The 26,573-nt window shown below is 41.7% G+C and overlaps 1 protein-coding gene across 14 annotated transcripts in view; it reads left to right on the top strand.

Moving 5' to 3' along the window:
• FMNL2 (formin like 2) overlaps nucleotides 1–26,573 on the top strand; it is a 279,853-nt gene that overhangs the window by 150,396 nt on the left and 102,884 nt on the right. For all 14 annotated transcript variants that reach the window (XR_006413533.1, XM_044418182.1, XM_044418181.1 and 11 more), the window contains exon 2: nucleotides 11,561–11,644. Coding sequence is in view for 13 of the 14 variants with exons in the window: in XM_044418182.1 (XP_044274117.1) it covers nucleotides 11,561–11,644 (84 nt within the window). In the remaining variant the exon portion in view is untranslated. The remainder of the gene's footprint in view (nucleotides 1–11,560; nucleotides 11,645–26,573) is intronic.

Raw genomic sequence — 26,573 nt, 5'->3', positions numbered from 1 at the left:
AAATGAATCTTGAACCACAGACCCAACCTTTGGCCAGTTATTGCTGCATTACAAGATCGCATGCAATTGTAGTTTTGGGAAAAGGTGGAGGCAAAATGGAAACAGCTCAGCTCTGCTTTCACATTGCCAGCCATTTACATTTCAGTAGCCGTACTGAGAAGGAGGCTGCCATCTCCTTCTCTTCTTTCAACCATACTGGAAAAAGCCTTGTTTCTTGCTTTTGAGCTTTCATTTCCCTGTGTTCCTATGAGTCTGAGCGACTTGTCTGTAGCTGTCCTTGGTGACCTTTCCTTCCATTTCTTACACACATCCTTTTTTCAGCTCATCACTAAGATTTTTGTGCAACTCCATTGCCTTCTTTAGAGATACCCCATTTATCTTTCCTACTGTGGTTGTTTGATTGCAGCTTTAGGAGTTCCCTCTCCAGGAACTCCCAACCATCATGGGCATCAACACAAGAATCTTCAACTTTTTCCTTCACATGCAGACTAACTTCACAAAAAACGCTTCAGAGAAAATCAAGAATGCGTCTTTTCTACCACTAAGAAACAATATCTTGTTGCAACAGTTAGGCCTGTGAAACTCTCATTCTGCTTAACTAGATCCAGCAATTGGGTACTCCTCCTTAATATATGTAAGGCATTTGGTCTATCTTTGCTTATTCTATTTTAAAATTTATATTCCACCTACACTATTTTAAAACACCATCCACTTATGACATGGCTGACGAACCACCACCGCAACCATCTCCCAACCAACTAGATATCAACCCCGCCTCCGCTAATCTAGAGAAGACAAGCTGGAAACTCTTTTTGATAAACCTTGTAGTATTTCTATTACATACTTTTTGATGCTTAGTGCAGACATGATTGTAGCATTTGATTCAGAACTTCTCATGTATAGACGGAGTGTGTGGGCAGGGGGAGATGGGGGAAAAAGCTGTCTCTGTCATAGTCTGGTTACCTAAAGACCTGAAAGGGGGTTTTGTGTGTGCACATGTGTGTCTGTGGTGCATGCGTTAGTGTATGCGAAAATGCATGTAGTCTCATAGTGCTACCTGATGTGACTCCTAGGCACAGAAAAGCTGTGGATGCTTGTTCTAAATAAACGGTAATCCTGCTGAAAGTCCACCTGCTGACTTTTGCCCATTATGGCCACTCTCCTGTGATTGCTTCTGGCTCCTCACTGCTAGAAATGGCTGTGTGCCATTCTGGCCATAATGCCTGGATGTACTGCCGGAACAACTACAACCCTGATCATCTAAAACATGGGAAGCTGTCTTTAGCATATGAGAAACTGCATTACATTATATGGAAAGCTTAAAGGTAAAGTAGCTAAATCAACCTTGGCAAACTTCAGCTCAGCAATGGAGCTTATTGAATATTTATTATGTCACTTCACATAAAAGGATTTCAGTATAGCACAGAGCAGTGAAACTCTGCTTTTTGGTCTGTTTGAGACCAAACAGGGGGGTAGACTTTAAAATGCTGAGTTTAGATGTATACACTAATACTTTGGCCTCCATCCAGGTTCTTGTAGCCTTTCCTGGCTGTAAGGCAGCATAACACTGCTTGTAGGAAACAGAAAGTGTTTACATCCACAAAACCTGTGAGTGGGTGTATGGATTCAACCGACATGGGTCATGTCCCCTTGGCCTAGACTTTTAACATCTTGGAAAACAGCAAGAGTTGCCTGAAGCTGAGAAAGCAGGGGAGGATCTGCACCCCTTGGGTTGCTCCTAGCCATCCGTGTGGAATATCATTTTTACATGTGTTCTTCAATGCAGTTGTTTTCTGCTGCTCTCCAGGGGCTAATGCTAATAATTGACATTAACAGTGTTATTTTCAAATGAAGCAGAAGGGCATTCTTGATTTGGGAAGCCTGTCCTGCAGCCTAGGAAAAGAACAAAGCTCTGCCAGAGACAATCCTGTTTATCTGGGTCGTAGTCACATCCATAGTTTGCCTCTCTTTCTGGTGACACAAACTTGGTTTAATACCTGACAGTTGAAGCTGATTCTTGGCTTTGCACACTGAAAGGACTGAGTCTGTCTAGCACTATTATCAGTACTCAGAAGTGTTTCCACAAGGGGATGAATTGGCATAAGTCCCTGTACCCCATTGAACACAAGGAAGTCAACTTGAGGAAAATGCAGGGAATGCCACAGCACATCTTACTCCACAAATTCATAGGGCTGAGGTAGAATGCCTCTCTACATTGCTGCCAGAATAGAGTGCCAAGGAAGGCTCTAAAAGCTGGATCCAGATCTGCGGTTTGTGTTATTTTATATCATGACTTCTTCTGAGTATTTGTTATTTTATTACTCTTTCTTTGTGATAGCTCTGCTGAATGTATTGTTTGCATAAGATGCGAATAATTTGGGGATTTCAAGAGACAGGGGAAGGAAGCTGCATGCTAGTTGAGACAGAATATAATTGGCACACTATGGACAATAGTATGCTTTATGAGACCCATTGGCAGCTGTTTCTAAGGCCTCATGCCAGCAAACAGGAGCCATAGATGTAAGAAATCTGTTGTGCCATTCCAGAGAGCTACTTGCATTGCAATCCCCAACTCCTTCTGGGTCCATGTGCAGAGCATGAGAGAAAATGGTAGGGAAAGAGTTAGAAAAAAGAATCCTAAGTCTCAGGAGCATGCTGGGAGTTACAGAACATTTTTCTGTCTAAACATGCATAGAATAATCACTCTAATTAATGTGATCCTATTTGTTATCCTTTGCAAATTTGTGCTAGATATAGCAATCTATATAAACTGACCACCAGCTGTGTCTAAAAAAATGGGCATCTTACATTCCAGCTTCTCTGCTTGTATGACTGTTCCAAACTTGAGAGAGATTGAGAGAGAGAATCTAACTTTTATCCTTGGCAGAAAGAAGGTTATTTAGGGTTCTTCTCTAAATATGCCCATCATATTCATTGTATTTTCTTTGAATGCTTTAGGGTATCATTGCAGGAAGTCAAGACTGTTTGGTACCCTGTCAGTACTGTATACCTATTTTTAGTCCAAACTGTATAAATTCTAGCTTATCTTTATAGGTTCCAGTGAGATTAATCTGTTTATAAGTGTCCTATGAAATCTATTAAGATCTGAGAGCTCCCTTTTAGAAGTCCAGTTAGGTGGCATGTCACCCTGATTAAGATGCAAAATAAACATTTAAATGATCAGCCTGAAATCTAATAAATGTTGGAGAGATTATGATGAACCTGGAATTTCCATTCTCATGGGGAAGTTGTTTAGTATTTAAAAGATATTTGGAGAAAGGGCCCATAGAGACAAAACTCACCCATTGTATAAATTAGCCATAATTCCCCAAGTTGGGATGTCATGGGGAACTATACTTCTTTAAAAATCAGAAGCAGATATCTTGAACCCAAGATTGCAACAGTATCTGAACTTTTTGAAAACATGAAAGGGAGTGGGGAAGAATACAGTCCAAAGTTTGCTGAAGCTTCTTCACACCGTACAAAAATCTGATTTCTTAATACATTTGTACTGGGCCAGCTAAGAACAGTGGAGCTAAACACAATCATTCTTTGCTACCTTGCATCCATGTATAGTGTATCTGGATGGATCACTCCTGAAAACAGCTCCTCTCCATAAATGCTAACTAATTCTGCTGCTCTGCATCTTTCTAATTTGATTTACACCACATTGTAACTCCCGAATCCTAATTCAGTTTTTTAAAAATGTACATTAGTATTAGGATGATGTAATTGATTTTGTTTGGATGTTTTCTTGCCTGCGTAGTTGTGAAATCACTGAAAAGCAATACAATTGATGTCTTACCAAAGGAAGAAAATAGAAGGTGGTAACCTCATCACTGGGTTAGCAGGGACATACCAAACCTTTCCCTCCTGCTGTCACTTTCCACTTTCATTGTCTCCCACTGCCAGGTGGTGTCTGAATGCTATCTCAGGACCAGTATACAGTCTGTATCACACTGGCAATCCCTATCTATTTTGGGATGTTCATCTTAACCAATGATCTAAATAGGAATGCCATTAGTGGTATTTGGTTGGTGCTCCAGAGAAAGGAATGAGTCCTTATTGTCAAATGACCTTTAAGGCAAGTGTAGAAAAGGGTTTGGCTAGCCTTCTGGAAATCTGATGAGGTTTACTCAGTTCCACTGCAAGTAACTCCTGGTCTTTTTTCTTTGAATGGTAAAATCAGGTGCCGTAAAGTGAGAATGAACAGATGCAATTGAGTAACCCCATATTACAGGATGGCTGTGCTCCAAAGTCAGACCAAACATTTTAATGTTAATCCAGGCTACATCCTGCACTGTTGAGTAGTCTGGCAAACTTTTTATTGTTTTCTATCAGTGTGTCAACACAATGCAACGTCATGGGTGATAGAAAGGTGAGAACAAAAGGTAGCTGCTTTTGTGGACTCAGGGAGACTTGGAATCTGCATTCTTGGCACTTTGTCATCACTTCTCTTAGTGAGAGCAGGAGTAAAATGCTGCTGAGGTAGCTTATTAATATAAGACTTTCTTTGCCTTGGTGTCATGATTAGAACTACACATTCCAAGAAAGGACAGGAGACTCTGCCCTTTTAAGAGTTCTCAACAGTGGCTGCATCCTTAGGCCAGAGTTTTAAAAAGAGACAAAAGTCAAGCTTGATGGAATTTAATTCTTTGAAGTGTAAAGGTGAGGTGTAAAGGTGGCTCCCTAGCTGTTTGACCTGCAGCTGCCTTCAGCTGTAGTGCATTGGTGAGGGAAGATGGGTATAGTAGGCCAAAACACTGAAGGACCACAAGTTGCCCAGCCCTGGTTGTGGCCAAAGTATAATCGTATCAATGGGCATTATGATGACACATGAATTCTGTCAGAAGCCATAAAAGTGGAACAGTTCAAGAGAGAGAATTAATAGACATTTCCTTCCCTAATTCATTCAGTTCACCTGGGTTCTAGATCCCATTCAGCCATGGAGCCAACTGGTTGACTTTGGGCTACGCACAGAGTCTGAGCCTGACCTACCTCACAAAGTTGTTGTAGTGAGAAGATCATTGAGAGGGAGAAAAAGGTGGCATATAAACATAATAAATAGAATTTTCATGACCAAAAATCTCCCCAGGTGACAATGCAACCACTGGGCCAGACTTGGAGATTGTATAGCTTCTTTGTATCTCACCCAGCAACACGCACCCGTTAAGTGTATACGCTGGAGAAGGGGAAGCCTCTATAGGCATGCAGGCTTTCATGGGACCTAGTGCCTCTACGATGGAGGTTCTTTGGAGGCCCATGCACACACTTGTGACTAGCCAGATGTCTGTGCACAGTTGATAGATATCAGGAAAGGGAGCAAAGGGAAAGCTTTATGACAGTAATTTTCTGCACATGGACCAACGTCATCTGTATAATGCATGGGAGCATGCAATATAGTAAGAAAAGGTAACTATTTTTCACTCATTTACAAAATTCCTTTATGGAAGACACATGTTTGTAGGGATTAACAAATGACAATTCTACATGCATAGAAACCAGCCTTGCCCAAGTTTCTGCTCTCCAGGTATTTTGGATTTCCAGTTCACATCAGTTCTAACCAGCATGGCCAGTGATAAGAAATCCTGGGAGCTGAACTCCAAAACTTCCAGAGGGCACCAGGTTAGAAGAAGGCTGAGCTGCTGTCCCTCAAGTGGGGCAGTCCTTAACTTGATAACCTACCTCTGACTTTGTATAAAGTTGCTTCATTTCTTAGTTGGTGGTGCTGTCCCAGGAGAGGGAAAGGAAATTTCCTTCAACTGTGTGCCTGCATCACATCAAGATTTATGCAACAGATAGTGTGCCTTGTCCTTGTGGGCCTACTGGACATGTTCAGCATCTAACGCATTTCCTAGGTCCATGGTGCACTGTCAGAAAGGTTGATGCAAAAAGAATGGACCATTTGGTCATGTTTATTGCATGCATAATAATAGTCCAACAGTCGAGGCTTCTCCCAGTGGTCTCGGAAAGGGATGTGTGTGTTAATACTTTCCTGGGGTATTCCTTCCCTTTTAGCCTTTGGTTTATCTCTTGTTGAGGCTGAAGCCTCAAGGCTTCTCTGAGACTAGACTCCCCAAAGCCCTCTGCCGCAACAGATTCACATTTCGATTCCTCCAATGCTGTTTAGATTCCATAATGGCTGTTGTTTCAGGTAGCCCTGTTCATGTGCATCTTGTGGAGGCCTCCATCCCTCCCTCCCTCCATCAATCTTACAGGCGCTTTCAAACAGCGCTTAATAGAAATATATACATTTTAAATTCATATAGGATCACATGTATGATTATTGTATAGTTACCATGTTAATAAGACCTGCACAGAAGCACTTTCAGAATAACATGCACAACCTAATAGAATAGAACATAATGCATTTGTGGAATAAAGCCAGTGCTGTTTTTGGAAGCTTATAAATGGAGGCAATGCTAATTAATCTGGAGAGCTAATTAACTAATGGCTATTATCCAGGCATAATCTGAAAACAGTTTGCAAATTCCTCTTTTCAAGTTGAAATGTGAGAAGCAAGGTGGGCTAATGTGTATTTCATGCGTTTGGACCTCTGAGTTGGAGTAGGAAAGCAAATGTGATAACGGAGCATCAAATTCACATTTTTTTTAAACGTGAATTTAAGAGGGTCATAGAAAAAGGAGCATTTTCTCAAGTAACCTGCAAACCACAGATAATGAGGTTTCTGTGTCAACAAAAAGTGATATGAGTGGCCCCGAATTGCCTTGAACTTCATAGCAGTGCTAAGCCACAGACTTGACTAAGTTCTGAGCCTGAGAGGAAACTCTTATTAGCTTAATGCTGCTCCTAAGATCATAGTTCAAGGTGATTTAGTGTTTTGGTTGCCCATAGCAATGCTTTATATAACCTGGGAGCTTTGCAAAGTCCTGGAATGCAATTTAGAGCCTCCTTTTTCTAGGAAGGATTAAAAGAAGGCCCCTCAGCGAAAACATACATATGAAAGAACTTTTTAGAAAAGCACACACAAAGTACAACAAAATGAGATGGAAAGGGGGGCAGGGGGAGATAGGTGAAGGAGGCCTGCTTTGCTATTGTCACAAATTTCCATCTACCATACAGGTGGAATGAAGAAACAGAAATATTTTTCAAACAAGGTAGAACAAGAAGAAGTGGCCTGAAGGGAAAACATTTTCAACAGAAAAAGAGTATTCTGGCATTGGCAACTGGAAAACACCAGAGAGGATAAATGACTCACTTGCTGGAGTGATACTGTGAGCAATTCTGTAAAAAGGCAGGTGAGATTTAGGAAGGCTTCCTGTCTTTTTTCTGTTAATCTAAAATGTAACTAGATCACAGGGCAGAGAAGAACTTCAAAGGTGTGACAAATAAGGAAGATTTCTCATGTAGTGCTAAATGTTTAAATCTGAATGAAGAAGCAAGAGAATTAGTTGTGTGCATTTTCACTGGTTGCAGAAAACTTTATGGTTAAATTCCAGAAGGAAGTTATTTATGCTCTTTGAAGTTTATTTCCATGTCTGTAACATTGAGAAAATGACACATTTTTTAAGGATTAGCTTGGAAATGTGCGAAATTGAGTCACGGGCTCAGGATGTTTAAATGAAGGAAAACCATTAACTTGGTCTGTTTTCCTAGGTGGTAGGCTAGGATTGCACCTTTTGGAGAATTTCAGCTGATCTTTGGAGCAAGTCAGGATTTGTCACCAAGTGTGAATCAACAGATATCTGGTTTTGAACCTTTGTACATCCTATTTACATTGTGCATACAATTGCAGGTGTATCCACAAAGTACTTTAGTGTATGACTGAAACGCAAAACTTAACTTTTGTGAAATAGTTCTCAGACCCACTGTTATCAAGGCCTTGAGCCTCAAGGCCATGGGTTGCTTGCTTAGTATTTCTAAAAAATTCTTGCTGAGCGTGAGAAAGTTAAGAGTGGTACGATTCAAAGGAAAATGTCTTCCTATTCATTCACTGCAGTGGGGTTTGTGCTTTAGGGAGTGCAAGCAGGTTATCTCTCAGTTGGAAGAGATGATTACAGCGTACAAGGTCTACCCATGTTACACAATTTCACTGGATGTAATCAGGCAGTATAATTACAGGAAGGAGGACGAGTCATACTGTAGACATCTTCAGAGTAGAATATGAATCATTTACAAGAAAACTGCAGAAGGAGTTGGTGGGGCTCTTGGTAGAGTTGTAGGGAATTACCGTTTGATGGTGAGTAGTGATGCAAAAAAAAAAAAAAGGCAGAAAGAGCAAGTCTGAATGTGCTTTTTAAAACACTCAGCTATAAGAATCCATCCTCCTGCCTTTGCAGCGGGTAACATTTTCTTTAAAATGCTGTATTTAATGCTCTACTCCCCTGTTCTCCCTGGAAAAATAGCAATTGCCCCAGGCCGTAAAGAGGAATGGTCCAGGCTGGAAGGTGCCCTTTGTAAAGGCTTTCACGTTCATCTTCGATTTTAATTTTGGGGAGACAAATGGACATGTTTTGTACAGAAGGTTGTTTAAACCTTCTCTGAGGCACCGTAGTCCTCTATTAGGTTAAGACATCTTGGAGGTATTGGGGGAGTGAGTGAATGACTTGTGATTAGTCTTGTGTCACTTTAAATCTTCACATTGGAATTTCAGCCTTGTGGCAATTTCTGGAATGTTGCTCTTCCAGTTGTATACACTGAAAATAAGATTTATTCTCTGCCCCCTCACCCATCATTTAGCATTCTGATAGAGGCAAAGATTTCTCCTCAAAAATACAAGCACAGGCATTTGCCAAAAATGAACAGGAATGAATAAGAAGGAATTTGTTTTCAAATAACTGATGTTAGATTTGTGAGGTTATGTTCAGAATTTTTGATAACATTTGTTTGGAGGGGGGTTTTTTCCTAACTTTGTGGTTTTCGTTTTTTGTTATTTTTTATTGTGATTATTTATATTTTCTTTTCTTTTCTGGCCTGATAACCTAGGGTAAAATCCAAGTTAAAAATACTTTTAACAAATATATGACTAAAGTAAGTAATTCTGGCATGCTTGCAAGCACACACACACTTTACAATTCTATTTTAGAAATTTATAGAACTGAATTAAATGTTCTGTATTTTCTGTCTCATTTTTCTAGTAACAACACATCATTTTTAATAAATATTGGTTGCAACATATATTGGGTTTAGTGTTGTTAGTTCCTTTGTGCTATGGATATGATTAGTGATTTGTTGGCAACAACAGAGAACAACAGTCATCTGTGAATACCAGTGATTTTTTAAAAACTTCATTTTTCAGTTGAATACAAGTACAAAACACACACAAAGTTTGAGTTCTAATCCACACTTTGCTACTGATCTGTTTTCATCTAGGTTAGCCTTCAATCCATAAAATGGGAGTACAGTCTGAGAATGTCTTCCCTAATTTTCACATTAGTCCATATTTTCCCAACCTGTACAGATTTTGGGGCCTACAGTGTTCAGCAGCCCTAGCCAGTATGACCAGTGGTAAGGGATAACTGGGGCTATGGGTCAAAATACCTGGAGGGGGCCAGATTGGGCATGGACAACCCATCAGAGAAATCAGTATTGAAAAATATGCTTCTTGTTATCTATTTCATAAACTAGTACCACTCTATCTCCTCCAGGGAAGCATAGATAAGGGGTGGGGTTCATGTTTTGTTGTAAACCTTTCCTTTTCACAAAGCCTTTTTCACTGCAACTCCTCTGCCAAAAACCTCTGCTCATTCGCTGTGGATCCTACCCACCCCCCATTGCAGACAGTTTTGGGCACATTTCAAACTTTTGCCTTTGATCTATCAAGCCCTAAACAGCTTGTGAGTTAGTGATCTGGAGGTTGCTCTGCTCCCATTTAACCTGATGCTTAATAGGACATTCTTGAAAGCCCCAAGAGTGTTCCAAAGAACATCATTGGACATTCTTTGCTCTGGGATCTTGATGCAATGCAACACTCACATGATTAACAGAATACATAGCGTCGCCCTTTAGGATCACGAGGAATGACCCATCACAGTAACAGAGGCTGCTTTGGGGTTGTGGGCTATATTTTTATCTAGAGCCCAATATGCCAAGGGATTATCAGAGGAGGAGGAAAGTGGAGAATTGACATTGCTGCTGGAGGTTAAGCCTTTGAAATAAAACATATGATGCTGCTGAGAGGCATTGACTGTGGTCAAGTACATTTTCCTGGCCTGTTTTGTCAGACCTCCTTCCTGACTATTCAGTTATTGTGTTAGTGCTGGTTGTCAGCCATTATTTCTAATTCATTGTGCTCCTTTCATATGAGAAGGACGTGAACCACTACGGGCACAGATTAGAGCCCTAGAATGGAAATTATCTCCTTCAATTTTGCATGCAGTGACATTTTAAAATCAGAATGTTGCCCTGCTATTACAATAAAATAGTGCTTCATTAGCATTTTAATGACATTTTGCGATCTCTCTTTAAAAAAAAAATAGGGCTTTCAAACATAGGCATTTGTTATTCATCTGTCAGTGCTGGGCTGAGAACATGTAGCCTAATGTGCAATGTTCACTTTGTTTCTGTGTCTCCTGTTTACCCTTATAGCCCAGGACTTTTGCTGTGAACGGAGCATATCTTTCTCCCACTGCTCCTGCCCATGCATAATCAGAGCTTTCCATGGATCTCCCAACTCCGTGCTAGGGTTGCCAGCTTTTTAAGTGGGGATGGCTTCCTGTGCTTTAAACAGTTGCACGACATGTGGAAATTCAACAAGTGGAGCATTTCCTTACATAGGGATATTCACCTGCTTATTTTAAACCTGCCTGTGATGTGGCTGGAAGGCCACCAGAAGAAAAGCCATGTTCTCCCAATGAGGCTTTGTAATGTAAGGGTCAACTATAACATTCTTCATCTTGTCCCACCTGTCAGGGGCAAGGAGGGTTCAGTGTCACAGGAGCAACGTTTTCTTTTACTAGAACATAGAGATCAACCGACCAATCTACTTATACCGGTACAAAAGACAGACCAAATAAATACAAGACCTGAGCTCAGAATTTGTTTTGAGTGAAACAGATGAACTGATGAACAGTTGTTCTGTGCAAAGACTCATTCGAGGTTACTCCAGACTTCCTTCATTTCAGCTGTATAATTTTGGTTGGGAGGTAGCTGCCATTTTCTAGCCAATATTGTTCATAAGTAGCAAGTCTGAAATATTGTCATTCTGGTGTTGTTTGGACCATGAGCTGTATGTAGTTTTCTATCTGTGTCTATGTGTGATGATGGCATATTACATGTGAGAAGAGGGAGAGAATATTCCTGCATCACCCTTGACTCCCCCGTCGCATTTCATCGCACGTGAAAAACTGCTGAATCCTTTCAAAATTTGAATCAGATCCCATGGAAAGGAGAAGTGCTTCTTTCCTCCCCTTTCACTTCCATGGGAATTCTTGTTTAACATCCTTTTTCTGAAATGGTTTGGATTAACTTTGTTAACCAAGAATCCAACAGAAAGCAATTAACATAATTGTAACCATATTGTTACAGTTTATTCACATCCAACCTCTCTCAACCCAAGCCTGCTGTGGTTACCCATAATTTGCTTTCTCTTTCTTCACAGAATGCAATGAACTTGCCTCCTGACAAAGCAAGGCTACTCCGGCAGTATGACAACGAGAAGAAATGGGAGCTGATCTGTGATCAGGTAAGTGAGGCAGTGTGGCAAACACTTTTTTTAAAGGCACAGATACATATAACTTAATTTCCTGAGTTGTCATAGGGAAATGCCTTATCTGAGATCCATCTAGTCCAGCTTGGGGGATCTGCTGTGTTCTCTACTAGAATCTGAGGAGTTGCATCCAATATTACTCTAACTTGTCCCATTCATTTCAATGTGTCTACTCTAAGTATAACCAGTACACGGTCCAGCTGTAAGATCTACAAAGCAGAGTCATATGCAAAAGACACGTACATAGAATTAATGATCGTGTGCTCCTGGTAACATTCTGAGCTTAGGAATATATTTTCAGAACCAAAACTGAAGTGATGTCAATGGCTTTTCATACAGAAGTCTATTTCATTTTTTCTCAGTTCAAAAGCTACATTGTGTGCCAAAAAGGTCATTTGTTGCCGTTGTTAAACTACTAGGAGTGAAAAATCGTTGCAGATGTACGCAGATCATTCAGAGATCTGTCAGTAGATCTTGGTCTGTCTTTGCCACATCTCTGAACTAACTCAGTACTACCATCTCCGGCTGGAGCTTGTCCTCCACAGTCACAATATCTGTGCCATGCAGGCTGTCACAAGACAACATGATAACCCATTCTTAACAGCTGACTGTAAGTTGTTGCTGAAACATAGGTTATTCTCTTGTCTCCCCTGAGCTGTAGTCAAAAATCATGGCTTGTTAACCACAAAGAACCTGTGGAAATAATCAATGATTTGAGCTTTGGTTGTTCACCTTGGTATGTTACAACAAACCACATTTCAATGAAAACTCATGGTTCAGTAATACCCATATGCAGCCCTTGAGTATGATTATCATGTAGCCACTGTTTGGATAATTTGATCCAACTCCTGCAGTATAAAGAAGAGAGTTGCTTGTGTTACTCTTTTTACTATTTAATTTACTGAAAATTAAATTTGGATGAAAACCAACCAATTTGTGAATATAGAAAAGATGCAGGGTTTCTTGTCACTGTGTGGTTGTTACTTCTGCACTGGACCAAAAACAATTTTCACCTGTGTTTGTTTACGTCATGCTGTGGACAAAAGCGTTCGCTTGAAAGAAGGAGAAGGACTGCTAAAATAAGGCAGTCCTCACAGGCTGGGAATTTATGGGAGTTGTTGTCAAATGCATCTGGAGGGCACCGTGATGGAGAAGACCAAAATAAGCACTGCCTGACAATCTTAGAATAGCTTTCTTAAATTTAACAGAATAGCTGACTGAACAAAGTTTGTTTGGACCAATAGTTTAGCTCTTAGTTAGTTCAAGGCAACCCAAATTTATTTACTGAATCCTCCCCCCACCCCACCCTGCTCAGAACTGGCAGTTTGCCCTTGTTGAATATTCTGAGCAGAACATTTAAAAGCATTGTGCAGCTCACAATTACAATTTACTGAGACACTGTAGCCAATTGCTTAATCTGTTCTAACTAACACATTTCCTTCAGGCTGTTTGCTTACAGCTTGCACAGTTAGAAGGGGGATGGAGGGAAGAGAATTGTGAGCTTTGTCCTTGCTTTTATGTACTGTTAGCAGCAGGATCCAGCAGGAATGCAAAAGCTATGTGGTTGGGGCCCAGGCTCTGTCATTCACACCTCAAGAATCAATTGTACCCATTTATAGCTCACAGCCCTGCTATTTTAGATAAAGATCAGTCGGCTTGGCGCTGCAGATGCACTGACAGCTGGGTTGAAGAGGACAGGTGAGAACTGTATTCTGGGGAAAGTGATGGAAAAATCCGAGAAATACTGGCGAATTTTCATTGTCCAGCGTTGAAATGCTCTGATTCAGAGAGAGACTATGACATGAGCTATTGTATTGTGTGAACCCAACTGCCTAATAAACCATCATCTGTTGACCCATTCCCTGCAAGCTCATGACCCAGCAACAGTTCTTGAGTTCTCTGCATGGGTTGTTTGTCGTTTGCACAACATTAGCAAGCCACAGTTCAGCGGTCACCTACACTCAACCTTGGGTATCTGCATTTCTGCTATTAAATAAAAAGCAAATTCAAGAGTAGGTGCCTCTCCTCCTCCTCCTCCTCCTCCTCAGCCCCTGTAAGCCTCAGAGTGGCTTCTGTGCTCCTGGAGCTTATCTGCAGCTGACCCCTCAACTCCTTGAAGGTCATTATCACAGGGTGTAAATTAGAGCAGCCGTGAGGCAAACATTTCCTAATGAGAGTCCCATGAAGCATATGGTGCATAAAATTTTTATAGCACTAACCAGGCAATTACGGCACATAGTTAAAGCAGCCTTCCTATGAATGGATTCTGCGTATCGAACATCTCAGGAATAATTCTGACAAGATCCTGTTTGACAAGATCCCTAAGCAGTTAATAAGAAAACATAAATGAAATTAAATTAATGAATACACTCAAAAAATATAGATTCCATCAAACTGTTTAGGGATCTTGAGATAGCAAGCACTATAAAAACAGTTTGAGTAAATAAATACAAAGTTGTGGCCACTCCAGTGTGTGAAGTCTTTTAAGATAAAGGTGTGTGTCTGTGGGTAAACTTCCTTAATTTCAAACCTATATAGGTTTGAGTTGCTGGTCTAAAGAGCTGGATGACTTTGGGAGTTAGAAGCAATTGGCTCCCCAATTTAAACCTTAAATGTGTTTTTAAGAGTAGCAAAATATAATGGCTTAGATTCATGGATGCCTTGCACTTGTGCTGAATTGTTCAGATTTCCCCATCCTGCTGCAGACTCCTGTTTTTCATATCCCATACCTTTTCTGATGGTTTCCTGTTAGAAACACTCTTCCCCTTCCCCTTCCGAAGAGAAAAATATTCCAAGCATGCAGAGAGTTCTATTTGAAACTTTATTGCAACAAAGGGAATTGGAATGGTTTCCTTCCCATCTTCCAACACAACGCAGCGCATGTGCACATCCCATTTTATGCCCTGTCCCCGGCCACTTCTCCCTCCTCTTTTCCCCTCATTGGCTAGGGTACTGGGAGGTTACAGATCTTTTCTGTCCACCTATCCTGTGCCACTGATACCTGTTCTTCCCTCCCACTTCGTCCCTCCCAGGTGAATTATAATGAGCTTATTTCCTGTGCAGGGTGTGTTTGTTAATAGTCATGAGGTCCTGCTGTCTTGTCTACATTCCAGTTTCCTCACACTGTGCTATCTGATCTTAGCCCTCCCCCCTCCCCATTAGGCTAAGGAATTTTCTTTGTTACCTTTTTTTTAACCCTTCCTGCTTCCTTGTTTCAAATCATCCTTTCACACCTGTCAGTCTCTCAGCTCTTGCTACTTTTGGGAGGCACTGGGGTAGGGTAGGGTAGGGTAGGGTAGGGTAGGGTAGGGTAGAGAGGAGGCCCATTTCTGCCTGGTAATAGCCCCCCCCCCCCCCCCAGCTAGGTCAGAGTTGGAGGGGGGTTAGCAAGAATTAGCCAAGGCCTCTGAACTACCTTGGAGCAAGAGGGAAACTATTGAACCAGAAGGGGTAGAGATCACTGGGGAGTTCTCAGAGCCTATCAAGAGACATCAGGCCAAGAGCTCAGCCCAGTTAAGCCTTTCAGCTGTTGTCTTTCCCTCAAGCAGCATGGGTCATCCTGGGGCTGGGGTCAAATCCTTTCCAAAACGCAGGTGAATGTTCCAGCTCTTTACTTGGGCAGATGCTACTACTTCCTTATATCAATGGGACTGTGACTTTGATATAGGCTGTTTGTAATGCTTTAGAGATCAATAAAAGACTGTGCTTCTTGGGTATCATCTAAGTTTGCTGGAGAGGGAAAAGGGTGGTGAGGCAGAAACATACTTCTGACAGGGTGTAGTGGGTATGAGGAACCTAGAATACCCCACTGTGCATAAAGAATTCTGATTGTTCTGTTATAGATCCACTGTGATCATTTTAAAAAATGACCACAGGAATCCTAATTTTCATTTATCAGGTAGGTGGAAAGAGAACATTTTTGGCCTCATTGCAAGACCAGGGCCTCATTACCCCAAAGCAAATAGAATTATCCACTGAGTTTTATTTTGTAAAGTCTGATAGTTTTGATGGTATTGGAACTGCTTGATGAAATTTAGTCACTCACCCCTGTTTGTGTATCTAAAAAGTACTTAGACTAAGATCAAAGCAGGTGTCTGCATATTTTAGATGCTTTGCCCATGCATCCTGGATAGAGTAGGATTTCCTTATTGTTGTCACAGCAAATGTGATAGGTATGTGTGTGTTTAAGATAGATCTTGAAATTATCTCAGAGAAAATTGGACCTGTGGTTTGGAATGTTAGGAATGCATTTGGTGGAATGGCTCAGGGTCAGATTATATATCTGAATAACACCTGAGGTATGTAGGGAGAGGGACCGTTAAAAGAAACGTGGTCCATTCTTGATAATATATTACTGACCTCACTGATGAAAGGAAGCTTGAATTAGATAAGACCATGATACGGCCCAGGCTAGACATCCATGGGTTCAGGAGTCATAGCAGTACATCCCTGTGGGGCTTGGGTTTGACCAGGGCATGATGTTGGTTATCAAGGCAAAGGTCTTGTGAGGGCGACATAAACACTGGGGATTAAGAACAGAATTGCAAAGCTCTTTTTTGCCCCCTAATGGGTAGTTGAGGCATAGAAGCGCGATTTCAAACAGTGTGAGAGAATTTCTCAGCATGGAGAGGAAAGGTGTGGAATAATCATAGTGCTGTAGGCTATGTTGGGCGGTTAAGCTCCTGTCTGCCCAGGAATTTCAGTTGGAGGAATCTGAATCTAAAGTCAGTGTGGCTTGGATGTGGGGACCCCCAGGTGGAATGTGAATCCAAACCTACCCAGTCCAGGTGCAGCACTTGGCCCAGGAACCTATACTAGTGACTAAAAAATGTTCTAGCCTTCCGTGTTACAGTTTTCCTGTCTACATGGGGGAATATGTATCAGTAAGGTCTTTAGCTTAGAGTAATAGTATACACTAGCAGGGTGAAATCAAATGAGATAAAACAGACCCAAAACTGGGCTCTTTAAAGAGGAGAGTTTCTCATTAAAGCAAAGCAGTGACTGGGGGAAAAAAACTGTTTATGACAAAAGCAGAGAGTACATATAGCCAGCATTACAAGAACTAGCAAGTATGCCTTCCTTCCTTCCTTCCTTCCTTCCTTCCTTCCTTCCTTCCTTCCTTCATTTTAAATTTCTTATATACTGTCTGATTATTATAATATCTCAAGATAGTTTACATAAAAAGCCACATATATATGGCAATATGTGCCATATTGCAGTCATAAAATAGTTAAAAACTATTAGTGCCCACACTTGCTACAGCTAATTACAAAACGTAATTGATTAAAAAAAAAAACTGGGAGAATAAAAGGGTTTTGGCCTGGTGCTGAAACGAATGACATGTTGGCACCAGGCATACCTCTCTGGGCAGCAAGTTCCATAACCAGAGCGCTATCACAGAGAAGGCCCTCCTCGTAACCGTCCTCCTCATCCCTCTCAAGGAAGGCTTTTGGAGGAGGACCTCCATGGCAGATCTTGGGGTCCATGCAGGCTCATCTGGAAGGAAACTTTCTCTTAGAATTTAGTTAATTCTATGGAAGAGTCTTGAGTGTGGAGGAAAGGGACAAGAGAAGTAAATCAGGAGGTGAGGCTCCAGTACGGAGATAAATGAACACATGGGTTTCACCAGAACCATGAGAGGTCTAACTGTGAAGGTGATAGGGACCAGAAGGCATACTGTCTGACCTGTCAAGGTGTGCTGCTGGTGGGGACTAAAAAGGCAAGATTGAAGAGGGAAAGGATTGAAACGCAAAACTAAGTTATTTCAAACTGAAGGTAAAAAGTGTTTTCCTTTGCTTTTGCTCTTTCCTTGAGGTGTGTGTGCTAGAACATAACAGCAAAGTGCTGCTGCTGCTGCTGCTGCTGTTTTGTGATTACTGCTGATGCTAATATTGCATTGCATTCTACCTGCCTTTTCCTTCTTGCTAGGAGCCCAGGGTGGATTATACAGTTCTGCACTCCTTTTTTATCCTCACAATAACAAGCCCCTCCCTCCAGGAGTCAGCCTTCCCACCAACATGGTCACCAGCCGCTATAGCTCCTTCTTCTCAGCATGGTTACCCCTTCCTTGCTCGGTGGCGGAGAGCCAGTGAGCAAGTCGGAGCAGCCTCTGCTGCCATTCCATCTTACCACACTGTGGTTAGCAAGAAGCAAGGCAAGAGAAGGAGCAGCTCCCAGCAGCTCTTTTCCGTGGGCTCCTCCTCTGCTGTGGTCCTCTGACCACACCTGCCATTGCCGCTGGCGCTGGCAACAGCCCTGACTCTTTTAAGCCAGGCTCCAAAGAGCCGCTGAGGCATGTCCAAGAGCTTCGGTATGCTCAGTTCAGCTTCCCAATTTCCCTTTGAGTGACAGACCCTCTGTAGCCCCACCTTGTCCTCATTATATAGAGGCGGCTCCATGTAACTGAGGTCGTGTGCAATTGAGGTCACTGCAACCCACCCAGAGATCCCAGTACGCTATGGGGAAGGGTAATGGAGATGATGTGGCCCTACCCTTGATGTGTGGCTTTTCTGCCCCATCAAACACCCAGAATTGAGCATGGGTGTTTGAAGGGTCAGTCCCAAGGTCACAGTCCTCTTGGGCACAAACTTATATATACCCCATTCTCTGGATAAAGACAATGTTTGCACTTCCTCAGTTCCTGATGGAAATGTTACTTCCTTTTCATGCCACCTCAGTCTGTAATGACCCCAAATGTGTATTATTGTTGGTAACTCCTTAGCTTTCATGATCACACACAGCATCCAAGCCCACAATATCAGATTTCTTTTCCAAGGACTTCTTGGGAAGTTTGACTGCTGATGCTCAAGGGTCATAAACGGGAACAGAGAACTTAGTTTGGGGAATGGAATATATATTCTGATTTTCATGGTCTGTCCAGTAGGCCTTATGGAAAAAAACACCTTGCTGTTTTAACACCATAGATCTGAACTTCTGTTTAGACAATTTTCTGAAGAAAAAATAAAATAATACTATGGCGTGGCCATGGTCTCTTTATGGAACTGTTAGCATTTCTGCAGCAGTGTGCAGGATATCCTGAATCTAACTGATCCACGTTCTCACTTCCTATGGACACTATTTTTAGACAGACACAATTTATAGGAGGCTTTTCCAATCACCTCAGAAAATAATTTTATTAGAGACAAAAGCATCTTAAAGAATATTAGAGTCCTTATTTTGTTGAAAGTTGGCCTATTTTTAGAAACTTAACGTCACAATGCTTGACATGAAATGCACCAATCGAGCACTAAGCACCAAGAGAGGAATGCTGAAGTCCTTATCTGTCCAATTCACATTTAAAAGAACAATTCTTAAACATAACAGTTAACTGGACTCTTACGTGAATATTGATCTACTGGCATAAGTTTTTAATTTGTAGAATATGCATGCTAATATGTGATGGAAGACTTTTTTCCTATTATTTTATAGAGAAGGAAAAAAATTCCTCCAGCTGCAATTGTACAGTTCTTAGAAACAGATCCTTGTGAACCTAATGGAACTCTCTTTTGTAGATTTATTGTATATATATATAACTGTACTGGTCTGGTTCTGTTTGGTTTGGTTTTCAAAATGTGGTTCAAGCACTGCCTGAAAATCAGGATAGCAAATGAGGAAAACACCAGAGATTTTAAAATGAAACTGCAAACTGTAGTTTGTAGGATTTATTTAAACAAGAGTGTGGTATTTAGAGTCAGTGTAGAGAACCAGTGCGGTATAGTGGTTAAGAGGTAGGACTGGGACTCAGAAGATCTGGGTTCTAGTCCCCGCTCAGCCATGGAGCCAACTGAGTGACTTTGGTCCAGTCACAGACTCTCAGCCCAACCTACCTCACAGGGTTGTTGTTGTGGGGATAAGATGGAGGAGAATGATGTAAGCTGCCTTGAGCCCTTTGTAGGAAAAAGGCAGGATATAAATCGAAAAATATATAAATAAAATAAATAGACTTGCAGCTAAACATGAGGAAAACTGTGTTTTACCCTACAAGGAAGTCTCTCAAGCTAGGAGTGTAAGTGAATGCAAGGATGTTTATGCTGGTAGCTTGTTCCTGTTTCAATGAACTATATTAGAACAGCAACATTAATATGCAATGGACACCTTCACACTGCCCATTAATTGCTATTTCATACCTTGCTTGTACAAGCAGGAATACAAATGTGTATTCAGCAGTTGGTCACTGCTTTCTGTAATGTATAAACTGGGAAGTATGGATTAGTGCTTCCAAACAAGCCAGGATTTGTAATCCAACTTGAAACCCTAGTTCAGAGCTGACTTCCAATCCTGGCTTGTTTGGAAGTACTTAAGCATTGTTCCTAGTTTGCATATGGTGAGAAGCTGTGTTTAAGAAGCTGCATCTTGACTTCTTTGGGAACACTTAACTTTTATCCCCAGCTTACACATAATGGGTAGCTGTGCTTTAATGGTGAGTTGTGGCTTGGTTTGACACTCATAAAAGTAAGGAGTGATGAAAGGGAATGAAAGGGCTGTTTGTACATGCCTGTTGGTCATGCATTGATTAAGCCAGGGTGTTTGATTGTTACATGCAAATGTATGCATTATGTCTGCACCCTTCTGTCATTGCTTGGGCAAGGGTCACAAGACAGTTGACCTTCTGTGTCTTGGTAGTAGTTCTGCCACTCTCAATTGTAGTCCCTGTTGTAGTTTCTGTATCTGTTATAGGCTGTCCCCATTGCCACTGCCACTGCCCATAAGCCCTGTGGTTATAGCTGCCTTGATGCTGGCCACCCTAGAGCAGCCTGGGGGGTGCTGCATACTTGGATGCCCAGGCAGAGCATAAACCTGGCTGCGGTTCCAGTTCTGGCAACTGCATTTGTTGCTGTAGTTGCACCAGTTAGTCAGCTTTTCCCTTGAAGTGTTTACAGATAGTTTAAGACCTGTTTTTTTTTTTTTTAAGGGGCCATTCCTAATAATATTTTGTGAACATTTATTGGGTACCACATGATCAAATTATTTTTATTTGACAATGTCCTGTACACATTGCTTTTTTGAATGGCAGTATTTGGATTTAAGACCGATATATCTCTAAATAAAAGTCAAATGGCAGCAGGTTTGTGATTTTAGTAACAGTGGCAGTTGTCATGCGCACGTGCTCTAATGAGATTCTCAGGCATGCACAAGAAGTGGCCTGTTTTGGTGGGACTGATAGCGTGGACTCTGAGGGTGATGTGGGGCTGGCTGAACCAGACCAGGCTCAGAGCTCACCGTCTGATAATGGAATTGTTGTTGTAGCAGACAGGCCAGCCCCTGCACACGCTCCTTCGCAGTGCCAGTCCGAGCCTGCCCTGGATGAAAGTAGCTCGAGGATGGCCATGGGGCCCAGTTTCCCTTCTGCCTGTGGAAATGAAGCAGATGATGGATGGGAGGGGAGTGATTTCTTGGATGGAGAGCACTGGCCTCCTGAAGATGTGGACCTGAGGGCCCACCAGCACAGCCGCAGGCTGGACCACTCAGGGGCTCAGAGTGCAGAATGAAGGCACACCTGTTTTCCCAGTGCCCCTCCTTCCAGAGACAGGCTCTGAAGGGTTCACAAGCAAAGCGTTGGGTAAAGGGGGCCAGAGAGTGGTCAACACATCTCCTTGTCTATGCTCAGAGGCTTGTGAATGCTTATGGGTAGAATAAATACTCTTACAAGAAGTGCTGGAGTGACTGTCTTTCTTGGGAGGGGACACCTAGCTCATTTTATTTTATTTATTTTATTTATTAAAACATTTTTATGCCGCCCCATTCGCCGAAGCCTCGGGGCGGCTTACAACAATAAATAAAAGTAATTATAATATAAATTACAATAAATATAAACATTATGCCATCATCATGTTTGCAGCCAGCCTTTGTTTTTGTTACAGTGGGGCAATGTGGAAATTGTAATACTTATTTATGTATTGCTTCAGAGCCACTTGAACACCATTAGTTATTCCCGTGTAGCAGTAGCAGCAGTCCCACAAAGAGTACCAACCTTGCTGGGACAACAGAACCAAGCCCTCAGTGAATCACTGCCAGAGGAGTTTGAAAATTCAGACTGGCACACAGTTAATACCACATCAGCAAAATCAGCTCTTTGCTCTTTTGTGTTTCTCCTCTAGAAAGGAAGTGTTCAACTCTTTGGTTAAAATGATCTAGCCGTTATTTCTGGAGAGCAGATACATTCATTAGTGCTTATAAAAATCACATCCATGATTTTCTTTCTTTTGTCTGTCTCTTTTATTCATTTCACCGTATTGTATTGGTTCTTAATAACTTTGGAATCAGTAATTCTAGGCGTGGCAGAAGCCATGTAAAGCAGTGGCTAAAAGACCCCCCCCCCAACACAGATAACGAGGTCCTTAAAAAGATAATTGGTCTAAGTGGCAGTGTGTTGCTGTGAAGACAGCATTCCAAAGTCAAGGCATCACAGTGAAGAAGGCCCTAAAGTGGATCACATCCCTTCCATTATAGGAAAGCAGGTGACCCTGAAGATATGGGACAGACTATGTGGCTTATGCTTTGTAAATTGGGTTCAGGCTTTCATATGTAACTCTAGTCAACACAAGCCCAGAGTTGTGCTTTGATCTAGCACAGATCCTGGTTGATTAAAGGGGTAAAGATGATTTCTTCTGATTTCTTGCTTTTCTTGTACCTCTACTTTTGCTTAGAAAATCCACACAGATGCTGTATTGTATCACTTTAGACATGTATTCCTCTTCTGACGAGTTCCACAGAAGAAAGTTTTACTTGGTCCCAAGTGCGTTTTTCCTTTCCACCCATGGCAAGCAAGAGAAAAGGTAGTAGTCATGGCATACAGCAAATGAGCGCAAGATTGTGGGATTTACCATATTACTTCATTTAAATATTAATAATGAAGATGACAATGGCAATATCCAGTAATGGTACACGAATTACATTCAGATGTAATGCTAAACTAGTTTGTCACTGGGGGGCTGAGTTTGGGTTATCCTTGGGATTACATGCTCCTCTTTCTTTATTCATCTTTGTTCTGAAACTTTCATTTACATTTTCATGTAATCAGCTACTCATCTCAAATAAACCATGTTATGAAGTTGGTTTGTTTCCGAACTAGGAGCAGGCAAGATACCATAGCAAATGCTAAGTCCTAAAAGCATTAAGTTCGGCTTGCAAGCAATGAGGTTTGACCACTTTGCACTGCACAGCGTGCCAGGCACCACTTTTTGTATTTTTTCCCCTAAAACTCTTCTTGAGAGAAATGTTGAGGAGGTGAAAATGGCCCCCAGACTTTCAAAAGTCTCCCATCCTTGATTTAAACCATAGTTAAAACCGTACTTTAACAAGTATAGCATAAGGAGTAACTGTGGTTATGTGAAAATAGAAAGAGAGCTTCCTATGTAGCTGTGTCTGAGCAGGAGGGAGGAGCACATGAGCTCTCACAGGTTCATCCTGTCATGTGTGCACGCTTGGGTGAGATTTCAGGTGCACACGAGAGATGGAGGGCTCTGATGGGAATGGTGGCTTAGTCTCGGAGGAGGGGGAGTGGATAGCTGACCCAGCAGTGACTCACAGTTCTCACGCTGATATTGGAGTTGTTGAGACTAGTGAGGCCCCGGCTGTCCAAACTCTCCCGTTGAGCCAGCCCGAGACAGCACTGGATCAAAGCACTTCAAGGACAACCACTGAGCTCCCTCCCACTCCTGATTGTAGGAAAGAAGCCGACCGAGAACAGACTGGGGACGGATTCTCGGGAGGAAAACTTGACACGCTAAGAAACATGGACGCACGGGCCCATCAACGCATTTGCTGGCTTGACCAATTGGAAACTTGATGGGAAGAGTGCCAGCATGCCTGCTTTCATAGCGGGCCCCCCTCCAGAGACCGGCCCTGAAGGGTTCATAAGCAGAGCGTTGGGTGAATAGGGTCAGAGAGAGAAGTCAACTTTCTACCTGGAGTGCATGTTTTGGAGTTTGTGTATACCTTGTAGCTGTAAGGAAATAAGACTCTTTTAATAACTATTGAAGTACTTGCCTTATTCGGGAAGGGACTCCTAGCTCATGACACATCCCTGTACAATGATTTTATGTCACTTCCAAATGCAGATGTGGAAGTGGCCTGTGTGGAATGATTGTCTTCCTCAACAGGATCCACCTATAAAATGGCCAAATGGGCCCAGTCAGGCTACCAGCAAGTCACAGACTACCTAAAATACCCTTGCCTCACAGCTAAAGCTAACACACGTGATAGAAAACATTTTCTGATTTTGTTACCCTGGTGATCAAGGTCTGATGTACTTTTTAACATGCAGCTCTCTCAGAGTAACACAAAGGTATGCACATACAGACACACATACCAGGACTGTTCTTCTGCATGGCCCAGTACTGTCAACATGGACATACATTGTCTCCATTATTTGAGTCGGGCGTCTTTCCTACCTGGAAAGACCAGAGAATGAACTTCTGCATGCAAAATGTGTTCTACCATTGTGTTCTACCAAACGTGTTCTCTAATGAGTTCAACTAGAGCTCCTCCCTGTGTATGGGGTGAGCAAAGAATAAGTAGTAAATTTACCCTACACTTTCAGTGTGTTAGTGCCTGAAAATAAAAGTTTGGACAAGTTCATATTGTCTTAGCTCATACTGTTTTCTGATCGTTAAAAAGCATTCAGTGCTGCCAAAAGAATACAGTATTTCTAGACTAAACACTGCAACTTTGTATATTTATTCTAGAATTCCCAAGAAATGAAGGGATATGTTTTATAAAATAAGGAGAAAAATTGTTAGTTATTTTAATATTTCAGTTTTGAGCATGCAGAAAAAAAGGTTGTTGTATTACTTGGGGTTCTCCATTTGAAGGCTGCTTATAAACTGATTTATCGCAGTACTTGTTCCCTGGTATTCTGAAGCCACATTTAAACGTCTCTTTATTTCTGTGGTGTCAGCTCCCAACCCTCCTTTGGCATGCTGCTTTAGCAATGCTGGTAATGCACTGTTTGTGTTAAATATTTATCCTCCAGCTTTCAAGCAAATGATCTTCAAAGGGGCTAACATATTGAAATAATTGTGCCATTCTTTCTCTAATTTGTATCCTGCCTTTTCATCAAATGTTGCTTAAGACCTCTAACAGCAGTAGAATACAACAACAACACCAACTTCAAATCAACATTAAAAACCAGGGCAGATAAACACATTGATAAAGTCAGTTAAAATAACCGTTGAACAAATTAGAATACAACAGGGGCCATAAACCAGTCAATTGATTCCTCCTTCACCTCTTGCTGGGTATCTGACCCTTGCCGATTTCTTATTTCATCTTAGCTTTTGGACTTGCAAGGCCTTCCTGATATCTGAGCCTTGCTTTTACCAGACTTTGCCTCTAGTCCTCCTGCATCTCACCACAATTGCATCTGCTGTGGACACATCTTGTCCTTGTCCTCCAGTTATAGGCACCTGCCAGTCAAGTCCTGGAGCAGATATTTGGATTATGAAATCTGGCTTCTCTGGAATTTAGGCTGCTCACTAACTCTGTCTGCTCTGTTATTTTTATGGCACCCCACTCCCTAAAACAAAACAACACAACACAACACCTCACCAAGTGGTTAGTGTCTATTGGCTTGTATTTCTTAGAGGTAGGAAGGTAAGATACAAAGTAATATATTAATAAAGAAGCCTTCACCACTCTCATTTTAAGCCTGTGATTGCAATGGAGATTTACTGGTGATAGTACTTTTTAATTTCTTTTACCACCAATTTGCCAATTCAAAAGTGAAGAAAATTTCTGACAGATTGTCATGGGCTGGATTCAGCATTCTTGAGTTTAGTTATGAGGTGGTCAAGGAGTGTGCGAGTGTCCCGTTTCCACTGTACAATCATTACTCTGGCTGTATCTGGTCCCCTTGGATGGCCACAGTTCAGTTAAAGTCGAGGGAAAGTAATCCATAGGGGATTGCTCTCACATGGTTATTTCATTCCCGCAAGTCTAAGCAGTCTCAGAGGCTGCAGAGCAACGGAAAGATGTATAGTAGAAAGATTAAATACACCCACACCCACAACTCTGGTCACCTTGCAGTGATTAGCATGTTTGAAAACATCTTCAGTCTAAAGCATAAAGGTCATAAAGAGATTGAGGCAGAAAAAGAAGAAATTTTTCATGAAATTGGAGAACAGATACAGGCTCAGCACTACTTTTCCTGTGTAGTCCTGAGCTAGATACAACGCTGCACCCCTCAACCTGCACCGGGGAGGATATAAAATAGGGACTGGGCAACACAGTTGATGCTGTTGTCAATTGTGCTAGCAGTGTGAAAAACCTAAAATCCTTAGGAAAAGAAAGAAGTGTTGTGGGCCCTGTCTGTGAGAAACTGTTGGGTAATTCCTCCTGCCCTGAAGAAATTCAGTGAAATTGTTCGACTCAATTTCTGTGCCACAGCTCGGGTGGAGAATTTTGAGGCCATTTGCACACAGATTATGACTCCTGGGAATGTAAACAGACATGCACAAAAAATGAAGTCATCGCCTCCTGTTCGGAGGGAACGCAATTGAGGTACATGCATGAATCCTTGCGCTGTTCCATCTAGGCTTGAATTACACATGCAGAAAATTCTGAATTTAATAAGTCTGGGGTTCACCCTGTCCTGTCAAGCATATTTATTAAAGGATTTCATCCTTTATTTGAAAGCCGAGAACAAAGTCATCTGCTGTTGTAGAGAGAAGGCATTTCAGCGTTATTTGGTAGTGTTAATGCTTTGAATGGGAAATCAATTCAGAACAATCTGGGTCTGTTACCAGTAATCCTAGTAGGAAAAAAAGATTATTTCAAGTTGTCGGCCACAATTGAAGTCACACAGCTCAAGTTTAACTTTTCTTCCTGTTTCTCTAGATGGTAAATTCTTTAATGGCTCTGCTACTAGAGAAACAGTTTCAAGTAGGGTTAGGGGTAGCTCAGGCAA

This window comes from Varanus komodoensis, unplaced genomic scaffold (genome assembly GCF_004798865.1).
Source record: "Varanus komodoensis strain SLA01 unplaced genomic scaffold, ASM479886v1 scaffold9, whole genome shotgun sequence".
In the NCBI taxonomy this organism is placed as follows: domain Eukaryota; kingdom Metazoa; phylum Chordata; class Lepidosauria; order Squamata; family Varanidae; genus Varanus; species Varanus komodoensis.
This window is presented reverse-complemented; position numbering and strand designations above follow the sequence as displayed.